This window comes from Otolemur garnettii, unplaced genomic scaffold, assembly GCF_000181295.1.
Source record: "Otolemur garnettii isolate 467f Iridium unplaced genomic scaffold, OtoGar3 scaffold00003, whole genome shotgun sequence".
NCBI lineage: Eukaryota > Metazoa > Chordata > Mammalia > Primates > Galagidae > Otolemur > Otolemur garnettii.
Genome location: NW_003852398.1, coordinates 42963494 through 42974437, shown reverse-complemented (window position 1 = coordinate 42974437; position 10944 = coordinate 42963494). Strand labels below are relative to the sequence as shown.

Sequence of the window (10944 nt, the reverse complement as noted above, 5' to 3'; positions counted from 1 at the left end):
CAAAAAAAACCTTCTTCCCAGGGCACTGCAATCATTCTGATGTAGATTAATAGATACTACAGGGTATATTGATACTACAGGGTATGCCTCTGGTTATATATTTGTCAAATATTTGTAGTACTGTGTTTGTAAATTAAGAAACTAATTCCAGGCCCGGCACGGTGGTTCACGCCTGTAATCCTATCACTCTGGGATACCAAGGTGGGTGGATCGCCTGAGCTCAGGAGTTTGAGACCAGCTCGAGCAAGACCCAGACCCCCATTTCTACTAAAAAAAAAAAAAAGAAAGAAAGAAAGAAAAACTAGCTGGGCATTGTGGCAGGAACCTGTGGTCCCAGCAGCTCTGGAGGTTGTGGCAAGAGGATGGCTCAAGCTCGTGCTATGATGCCACAGCACTCTACCCAAGGCAACAGAGTGAGACTCTGTGAAAAGAAAGAAAAAAGAAAAGAGAAAGAAAACTAATTCCACCCTTGCCCCAGCAGTTCCTTGGGCTAAGAAAACTCTTCTTTCTATATAACTCCCTGATCTCTTTCAAATCCTCCTTTGTCACCTTCACAACATGTCCTACCCTGATTATTCAGTTCAAAGTTGCAACCATTTCCCCATCTGTTTTACCCTGCTCTATTTTATCCACAGTATTTATCTAGCATATTATAGTTTTCAGATTCCCCATATTACTTACGTTATTTCTGTTCTCCACCAATCTATGAGCTCCACTAGATCAGGTTGTGGGTGTGCGTGTTTAATCTTTCTTGCTAAGGGATATACTGCTGCTGGAAAAGATCCTGGCACAAGCTAGGTGGACTAAATGAAGTTTTAAAAATATAGCATGCCCCTGCTGTTGCTTTATTTAGCATGGACATGTACACGTGTGTGGGGGGGGTATTATTTCAAATGTTAATGGTGATTTCAGATGACTTTTTTGCCTTCTTTACGTTTTCCAGTGATTTTGTTCCCAAAATTCTATGTAAAATGTATTATTTTATAATGAGAAAATTGCTCTTTAAATCATCTCTCTAAGCCTCCTTTAATGAGCATGGCACACATAGAGAATTGTTTTACTGTAAATTGAATGAAGCTGTTCCCCTGAATGAAGCTCACCGGAAAGCTGTAGAGGTGCTGATGTCTTTTTAAAAACAATTGTTGCTTTTAAATCGTGGCAGGTATTTTTAGTGGTTAAATATTTCTTAAAAGAATAAAAATCCATTCCTTCTGGTCGTCCGCAGCATCCCTAGAGAACACACACCCACCTAGCAACCAGGATGCGAGCTGATGCGCACTGCGCCTTTAATTCCAAGGTTGGGGCGGGGGGGATTTCCGCTCCCCCAGTTCCTTCGCATTGCTGGTGGCAGCTGTCACCTGTAAGGCGAGTACCGCGAGTGGGGGGAATGGAACCCGGCGCCCATTGGACAGAATATGAAGGGAGAAACCTACTCCAAAGGCTGAGGGCCCGGCGGGGCGCTGGTGGGGGGCCCTCGCCGCAGCCCCCAGCGCCCTTTGCCCGGCGACACAGCGGCCAGGCGGCGTGGGCGTGACCAAGATGCAGCTCCGGGTACACGCCCGTCCCGCCGCGGTGAAAACGATCAGGTGAGTGCGGCCGAGGCGGCCGAGACTCTCAAACCTCCGCTCCCGCGCGTCCCTTGGGGACACCTGTCCCAGCGGCCGGGAACCGAGAGCCAGCGGGAGGGGTGACCCCAGCTCCCCTCCAGGACTGGGACTGACCATGGCGCTAGCCGCCGCCGCAGCGGCTGCGGCCGCCGGGGTGAGCCAGGCTGCAGTGCTGGGCTTCCTGCAAGAGCGCGGCGGCAAGGTGCCCAACGCGGAACTGCTGAGTCGCTTCAAGCCGCTGCTGGACGCCGGCGACCCGCGCGGCCGAGCCGCCCGCAGGGACCGCTTCAAACAGTACGTCAACGACGTGGCCGTGGTGAAGGAGCTCGACGGCGTGAAGTTCGTTGTGCTAAGGAAGAAGCCACGGTCCCTAGAGGGCCCAGGGCCCTTGCTCTCCTGCCCGCCCGCGGCATCAGCCCCGCTGTCGCAAGACACTCTTGTCTCTCCAGAACACTCACCCCCAAGAGCTCTATCTTTGGCCTCGGTGAACTCGTCAGAGGACCTGGCTCAGCCATCGGAGCCGCAAGACGCCCCCGGGGCTCTGGTCTCTGAGCCCACTCAGCCAACTCGGGAGCTGTGGTCAGGCTCGGCCCCCCAGCCAGGTGGCCCCGCCGACCCCCAAGTGCCAACCATTCAGCTAGCTCAGCCTGCAGAAGGACTCTCCGCAGAAGTGTCCCCACCCTCTCGGGCACCGTCGGAGGTTTCGACCAGCGTGGAGCCGCCAGCCCCGCAGCCCGCCGTCCCACGCGCGCCGCCGCAAAAGCCCTGCATGCTGCCGGTGCGCTGCGTCCCGGGCCCCGCTGCGCTCCGGCTCCGAGCCGAGGACCAGGGCCTGCGCCGGCAGCTGTCGGAGGAACCCAGCCCGCGGAGCTCCCCGCTGCTGCTGAGGCGGCTGTCGGTAGAGGAGTCCGGCCTGGGCCTCAGCCTGGGCCCCGGCCGCTCTCCGCACCTGAGGCGCCTGTCGCGTGCTGGCCCGCGTTTGCTCAGCCCGGACACCGAGGAGGTGCCCGCCGCGCCGCCGCCGTCCGCAGTACCCCTGGACCCGTCTGAGCACGAGTGGCTCGTGAGGGCGGCCAGTGGTCACTGGACCCACCAACTCCACGGGATGCTGCTGCGCGACGGCGGCCTGGCGGCCAAGCGCGATTTCATCTCTGGCTTCACGGCTCTACATTGGGCCGCCAAGAGCGGCGACCGGGAGATGGCGCTGCAGGTGGTGGAGGTGGCGCGGCGTGGGGGCGCGCCGGTCGATGTAAATGCGCGCTCGCACGGCGGCTACACACCCCTGCACCTGGCCGCTCTGCACGGCCACGAGGACGCTGCCGTGCTGCTAGTGGTCCGTCTGGGTGCACAGGTGCACGTGCGTGACCACAGCGGCCGTCGAGCTTACCAGTACTTGCGGCCCGGCTCCTCGTATGCGCTGCGACGCCTACTCGGCGACCCGGGCCTGCGAGCCACGCCAGAGCCAGATGCGACCGACGGTGGAAGTGGCAGTATTGCGACCCGGCGCCCAGTGCAGGTTGCTGCCACCATCCTCGGTTCCACCACCAGTGCGTTTCTGGGTGTCCTGGCGGACGACATCATGCTCCAGGACCTGGCCCGAGGCTTGAGGAAGTCCAGCTCCTTCAGCAAATTTTTGAGCGCCTCGCCCATGGCTCCACGTAAAAAGACAAAGATCCGCGGTGGCCTTCCAGCCTTCTCTGAAATATCTCGTCGACCTACTCCAGGGCCTTTTGCTGGTCTAGTGCCCAGTCTGCCTCCCACAACCTGATGGTCCCAGGGGCTATGGCCTAGGGTAATCTATCCAGATCTCCCACACACAAAGTCTAAGCCTATCCAAGGCTGGGGCCCGTTACCTGCAGCCCCATTCTGTTTCCAGCTTTGTCCCTTGCAGCCCGTTTTACCCAAACGGGCTTGCACCTCCAGTTTCTGTCTCAAGTTTGACCTGTTTCCAGAGATTCCAGATCTCTCTAAGAGTCTTCTAAGAACTCTAGTAGTCAGGCCTGAACTCATGAGACTCGAAATTTAGGGTTGAAGGTTAAGGGGCAGCAGCTGGTCTGGCCCCTGAATGTCTCCACTACCTACACAGCCCCAAGCCAGCACTAGAGCAAGGGTCTCTTTAAATATTTAAAGGTTTAATGTTGTCAGCTTTAAGATATGTGGTAGTTTTGTAATTTGACGCTTTTATTCTGTTTTTAAATTGAAATGAGGTAAAGCAACTTTAGTAATACCCTTTTGAAATTATATTTTTCCACTCTTAGGCAAAATGCTCAGACATTTTCAATTTTTTGCTAAATATTTTGGAATTCTATTTAAAAAATAGATTATCAAGATCTAAAGGAAATGTGTCCCAACCAACAAACTCTTTAAAGTTTATCTACCTCATTTGAGGCAATCAGGATTCCAGAGTCTTGAATGCAGAATAATCATTGTGACCATTATGAATGTAATTAATTTCAGTTGTACTGTGAATGCTAAATATTTGGAAACAAGTGCATCTTGGGAGTAAAGATGACAAAGAGAAAAGAAACATTTTGGGAAATATTTTAAAATTGTAGTTTTCTTCATAGTGAAATGTAAATGAGTGTTTGGCAGTGGTGGATGATTATTTTGATTTGGCACGAATATTTAATTTTTTTAAATTGTGATTTGTGAATTGCACCTTTGCATCATGTTTCTGAATCTGTGGTTTCCAAATCCAGCTTAGCCATAAAGTAAATATTCAAAAAGAAAAATGTCATAGCATTACACAAGAAAAATAACTGATTAAATAGTAATGGAAAAATAAATAAATAGTAATGGATACAATTAAAGAGCAAGTAAGTTCTGTACAGCTGGGCAAGCTGGCTCACACCTGTAATCCCAGCACTTGGGATGCTGAGGGGGGTGGATTGCAGGAGCTCATAGGTTGGAGACTCTGCCTCTAAAAATAGCTAGGTATTGTGGCAGGCTCCTATAGTCCCAGCTACTTGGGAGGCTGAGGCAAGAAGTTTGTTTGAGCCCAAGAGTTTGAGGTTGCTGTGAGCTATGACACCACAGCATTCTACCAAGGGCAACAACGTGAGACTCTGTCTCAAAAAAAAAAAAGTTCTGTACAAACAAAAAGTCTATGATATCCATTAGAAAAAAAATTGAGGGTGGCACCTGTGGCTCAGTGGGTAGGGCACTGACCCCATAAACCGAGGGTGGCAGGTTCAACCCTGGCCCTGGCCAACTACAACAGGAAAATTGGCTGGCACCTGTAGTCCCAGCTATTCGGGAGGCTGAGGCAAGAGAATCGCTAAGCCTAGGGTTGGAGGTTGCTGTGAGCTGTGTGACGCCACATCACTCTACTAAGGGCGATACATTGAGACTGTATCTCTACAAAAAAAAAAAAAAATTTGAAAGCAGAGAACTTATTCCAAAATAGCAAAAGCAGAATCTCTTTGCTCAGTGAACTTGGATGAGTGGCTTAACTTCCCTGCGCCTTTATTCTTATCTGTAAATTGAGGTTGTAGGGTTGTGAGATTTCCCCGGTTCAACACAGTGTAATTATAATGTATTTATTTCCTGTTTTAAAGATGTGGAATCTATTTGCTCAGACAGCCGTACTTCAATCATATTCTGATATGCTCTAATTTTTCAAATTGTGTTTGCATGTCATTAGTTATATTAAACAGTGTTTGTGGCACAGGGTAATGGGCCATTCTCTCCCCATGTGTATCAGTTAAGGCTTTGAAATTATTTAAGGCAGTCCTTCGTGGAATGTTTTGATTTAAGCAATGAAATAAACAGTCCTCTGTTCCTGCTTATGTGATGATGTACTTCCCTTAAACATTCTCCCAGCTTTTACAATTGTATTTGTTTTTCTTAGTGTGTTCCTTTTTCTTTCAATTCTCTTCTGCCTCTTTGAAGCATTCTATTTTTGAAAGAGTTTGGTTTGCTCTGCAAAGTAAAGGAATCAAGCACACATGGATATGGTAGCCAAGAATACAGATAAATGCAGACGCTAATCTGAACCTTCCCACTTGCCTGGGACGGTAGCTAATTTGCATAAATTATTTTAAAATGCAAATTAAATCTGCCTCTGCAGAAAAATTGTAGGAGGTACAATTATAGTAATCTGAGCTGAAGATCTAGAAGACAAACTATTAAAGGGCTGATGGAGACAGGGTTACAAGGTCACAGACATAGGTATGACCTACATAAAGAAAAAATTTTAACCAAGATGGTAAAGTGATAATTTAAAAAAAAAAAAACACTGCTTTTTCCTTGGAGGCCAAAGCTTCCCCATCCCAACCCCACCTTGCTTTCTACAGTTAAGGCAATTCAGCTGGTAATAACTGTCAGGAGGAGAATCATTCCTTTTAATGGAGGAGAAGTTAATTGTTAATGTAGATGTGTATGAGTCATATGCATAGCAAGCTTTTTGATAAAGCTTTACATTGTCTTCAGTGGAGGTTGGGAGTAATTCTTGAGCATGCTGCACTTGCCTAATAAAGATCAAGGGCAATGCTTATACTGTAGAACCTGCATTTATCAAGTGCTGGGCACAGTTCAAAACTCTGTAGGTATTAATCACAACCTTATAAGGTATGTACTATTTATATCTTGGTTTTAAAATGAGGAAACTGAAGCCTAGAAAGGTTGGGAGTAAGTCTTTGTTCTGGCCCAAAGTTAGTAAGTGGAGAGGCCAGATAGCATCCTGATGCTGGGATAGCATCGTGGTTCTCTTCTCGTGAGGCTGTCACAGGAAGTAGGGTGGTCTCATCTCTGCCTCTTTACTTATTTAGTGACATCACGCAAGTCACCCAATTCTCCAACCTCCCATCTCCCTTACTGTGGGACAGAAGACAGGCCATACCTACGGGCTATGGGGAAGGAAGAGCATATGGAGTAAGCAGGTGGAACTCCTTATAAATTGCAGCACCAACCTGAAATATTACCAGAAGTGCAGAGTTGGTTCCATGGGGGGTAAATGGCTGCATTCCAAACAGCTCTAGCTTGTGGATTTGCTTTGCAAAACCACCCTTCTTTTATCATGTTAGTATTTGTATACAGAAACAACTGTGCTAGGGAAAATGTATTCTCACAAGAAGGCAAATAAGCCCATGTTCTGTATGTGATATCACTTTAGTTAAAGTGCCAAAAAATGTAACACATTTAAGAAAGAGGAAAACTGTATTAAAATTGTAATACTCAAGTCATGTTTGACTTCTGCAATTACAAGAGATATAAGACATACAAGATAACTGTTATCAGTATATACTGAGCATTTTAATAGTTTTTTCCTTTCTTAAAAATGTGTATACATTTTTTTGCACCCTCTGTAGCAATAATGTCTGTCTTAAGTGACATTCCCAGCATCCCTACTCCCACCTTTAAGAGCTAAACCGCTGCCAATCAACCAGTTGGGCTGAAAGCAGCCCTCCCCACACAGTTAAGGCCTACCCCTGACCCATATGCCCATTCTTTTTTGGCCTTTTCCTGGAAGAAATTATTTACCATTTAAAATGGTTTCATAATTAGATTCCCTATTGCCCTCCAGATAGCCTTTTGCCTTCAACAGGCCTCACCCATAGCTGGGAACTGCCACACCTCTGGACTTCAACCTGTAAAACGGGGTGGCCTCGGGTGTGCCTCCAGGGAAAAGGGAAGAAAGAGACAGGGAGATCCCCACATCGCCCCCCAAAGGGGTAAAATAATTCTCTCAGAAAGTGGGTGCTGATTTAAATATCAGAGACAACAAGTAACGGCCCAACGTGACCTTCTAGGCAGTAGTCAGTCTGTGACAGGGTCCTAATTGCTTTATTGCAACTGCCGCTTCGGGTCTTCCCCTGTCCACAAACTCCCCTCACCTCTTTCTGAGGCCCTCAACCTCTTCTGACCTAAATTTCCTCAGAAGCTTGTGATTTACAAGTGAATGAACAGCCGGGCAATTCGTCCCCGCGAGGTTCCCCGAGGTCGACGCCAGCCGCTCGCAGAGGTACGCTTTGTGCCGAGCAGAATGTTCGAGACAGATTGCGCGCCGGTTTGGGGCGCTGCGGAACACCGCTTTCCTCTTCTATTTCCAATTTACAGTCTGAAGGTAAAAAGTACACTAATTAAATCCATATTAGGAGGAGCAGCGGGGGCGGAGTGCGGCGAGCGGGAGGCGACCGCACGGCTGCCTGTTGCCCAGCAACACCGCCAGCCCCAGCCGCCCGCCCCCGAAGCCCGGGGGCGCCGCAACCAGCGGGCCCGGGCGCGGGCGGCTGAAGCGGGTGGGAGGCAGAAAGCCCAGCAGAGACCCCTGCAACCCTCCTTCCAGAATGGGAAACCGTGTAAGGCTCTTTTGCTACTGATGCTGGAGGTCAACATCCCCACCTTCCCTCTCCCCCGTTTCTCATTAGCCAACAGCCTTTCAACGAAGGCCTAGTGGCGAAGGAAAGCAAGCCAGGCTTTTCCTGCCTGGCTGGCCGGAATTTCCTCCGACGTCCAGCTTCCAGGCCTAACAAGGTCTCCGCTCATTAGGGCAAGGCAGAGTCCTTCTAGCTAGACCCGAGGGCCTGGTAGCTGGGGAGGCTGCGGGAGGCAAAGCGTGGGAAGAATCCTTCTCCGTAAGGAAAACAGTGCCCCCTGCTGGCAGTGTCCTGGAGGACCGCTCCACCCGGCTTCTGGTCTCCGAAAAGTCTCGAAGTCTCTGGTATGGATCTGTAACGTCTGTGGTGAGTTCATTCTGGACCTCTGAAAAAATAACTATGTGGGGGGGGGGGATGACGCAAGAAGGAGACAGGCAAGACAATACGATCGTTGCAGGAAGTGTGGTCTTACTTTTAGAGTGCTGAGGATCTGGCAGGGATAAGCACAGAAGCCTCAGATTTATTTCCCCATAGAAAACCTCAGCACAGAAGCAAAGTCCACATTAATGGGAAGGTGGCAGACCCCACCTCCACCCCACTGCCGCATTCCCTGCGCCCAGCCAGGGTTGGGAACGCTGTGTCTGAAATACACAATTCCCACTGGCTTAATGGACGACGTCAAATGTGTCCTAAGAAGATTACAATGGGAGAATGTAATGGGGACCGCACAGTGGGGAAAGGCAGCAATTAGTAGCTTCTGAGCGAGCGTGCTTGGCTGAAGACCTTGGAGCGGACGCCCCGCCCACAGTGTTCAAAGGAGAGAAGCAAAGCAAAATGTTAGAACCCGCAATGGCCTCAGCAGGAGCCCCATATGTTTTTTATAAAACGGCACAATGTGAGCATTGTTCTGTGCTCAATAGCGTAACTGTTATAACTAATGCTTTTGGTATGAATACGACCATTTAAAATTCCCAACCAGTTGCACTTAGTGACAATACGCATCAGAAAACAAGCCCAGAAGCAGAGATTTCTCACTTTGGGGTCAGTTGGTTTTAAATACACATACATGTGCCTTTTAATGTGCCCAACTTACAAAAATAGACCAACTATTTGCAGAATAATGACAATGTTCTTGTTCCTGGGACTTGTAGCTACAAATACTGTAGCAGATTTTCACGTGTATATCTGAGAACCTGTGCTTCTGTGTACACAGGGCTAGTATACAAATGGAGGGGTTTGTTTTAGGTGTCCTACCATGCCAGCCTTTTACTTCCCACTCCCACCCACCCCCTAGATTGGCCTTGCTGGCATGCAATAACAGCTGCCCCTCCAGAGTCCTCCCCCCACAGCTTCAGCTCCCACCTTGCACTGCCCTCAGGCCTGGCTGTCTCTGGAGGAAAAAAGGATAAACTCAGTTTTGATACTGAGTTTCAAGAACTTTTTCATAACTGGAAAAGGAAAAAAGTTCTTTCTGAGTCTTAGAATGAATGTCCCCAAATGTCCTCGTATATTGAACATTTATTTGTCAGGGTATTTAGGGAGCAAGCATCTGAGCCCATTTTCAATTTGGGGGGAATTCCCTATAGCTGGGTCCTGAAGGGAAGGATGACCTCTTTCACTGCTGAAGGTGGGAATTTGGCTAAAACCAACTAAGGAACCCTGGACTCAGCCAATCAGACCTAGGTTTTCGCAGTAGTGATGTAGTTTCCAGAACAGATTACTGACAGTGGTCTGTGGGGGCCCAGTATGTACCTGCTCCCTTCCATTTTCAAGCCTGGTTCTCCAGGCTTCCTTGCATCATTGCCAGAGCTAACTGATACTCTGCCAACAAATGCCCCTTCTGCTCTGGTCAGACAGGGCCATGCCTGTGTTTGTAAACAAGAACACACCCCATCCCACCAGTTGTGCCGCAGGCAACACAGATTTCTCTTATTACTTTTTATTGAAGGGGGCGGGGAAAGGCTGTTTTTACACCTTAAGTTGAAGTGCTCCTCACACTTGTCTCTCCTCCCTCCAACCAACCCCGACAGCCTCTCTCTCATCACATAATGGGATAATACTGCAGTTTTTAGGAACCGTAAGTTAGTTACCAAATAACCCACAGATTTGGGTAAGGCCACATGAAAACACTTTGAAGGAATATCCTGGAACGTCTGGACTGGGTCCTCCCCACCCCCTCAAGGGAAAAGCACCGAATAAACCAGCATCACCCAGTTATGTGGGTAAGATGTAGGGATGCTGCCTCCAACCACCCATAACTAGGTAAGGGGAGGAGGTAAGGGCTGTTTATCTGGAAAACAGGTCTCTGGGGGCTGGGCCAGCCTGGGAGATGGAGAATGATGGCCAAGGTCGCTACTGACCACGTCCAGTTGGTCCTGAAGGAAGCGGACTCGCTCGTCCAGGCTGCGCTGCTGGGCCAGGACAGCAGCCTTGCCAGCCAGCAGGGCGCTATAGGCACGCAGTTCCTCCACCGGCAGTGCCCGAGCCAGCACCTCACGCAGAGCTCGCTCACGCCGTGCCACGTGCTCCTTCAGCTCCTTGGCGTCCTCTTGCTGCCGCTGCAGGAGCTCCAGTCGCCGCAACAGAGAAGCCTGGAGCAAGGAGACCACAACGCCGCTCCAGGGATGGTTCCAGACGACAGACCCCTCACCGCCCTGCTCACTCAGGCCTGAACCCCTTTTACCCGCTCATCAGGGTCTCCGTCGGCGCCCGCCCAGGCCAGGGCGCGGCGCACACGGGCTAGGCGACTGCCCAGCAGCAGCAGGAGTCCAAGCACACGCTCTAGGTCGGCCATGAACCGGCTGAACCGCTCCAGCTCCCGGGGCTCACAGGCCTGGTTCACTACAACCTCCAGAGCCGCTTGGCTCCTGGCCAGTGTTTGGGCCGCCTCCTGCAGCCGCTCCTGCTCGGAATGAAGGCCCCACAGCATCTTTTGGAGGAGACTGGCTAGCTCCACCTGCAGGGAGGGTCTGGGTACTCAAGCTGTTGCTAGGCCCCTGACTTCTCTGCCCAGATTCTGG

The 10944-nt window shown here is 50.0% G+C and overlaps 2 protein-coding genes across 12 annotated transcripts in view; one reads left to right on the top strand and one right to left on the bottom strand.

Annotated features, from left to right (window-relative positions):
• Nucleotides 1-1722: 1722 nt before the first annotated feature.
• SOWAHA (sosondowah ankyrin repeat domain family member A) lies at nt 1723-3384 on the top strand. Its single transcript, XM_003782201.2, has one exon. It carries the CDS (start codon nt 1723-1725, stop codon nt 3373-3375), a length of 1653 nt encoding a protein of 550 aa, XP_003782249.1. The 3' UTR covers nt 3376-3384.
• Nucleotides 3385-7372: 3988 nt separating this feature from the next.
• Nucleotides 7373-10944, bottom strand: part of SHROOM1 (shroom family member 1) — a 14791-nt gene continuing 11219 nt past the window's right edge. For 8 of the 11 annotated variants that reach the window (XM_023516337.1, XM_023516332.1, XM_023516364.1 and 5 more), the window contains 3 exons: nt 10608-10880; nt 10285-10515; nt 7675-8321 (listed from right to left, as the gene is read on the bottom strand). In XM_023516337.1, coding sequence (XP_023372105.1) covers nt 8118-8321; nt 10285-10515; nt 10608-10880 — 708 coding nt within the window. In that variant the 3' untranslated portion in view covers nt 7675-8117. The other 3 variants (XM_023516361.1, XM_023516349.1, XM_023516359.1) reach the window with 3 other exon arrangements.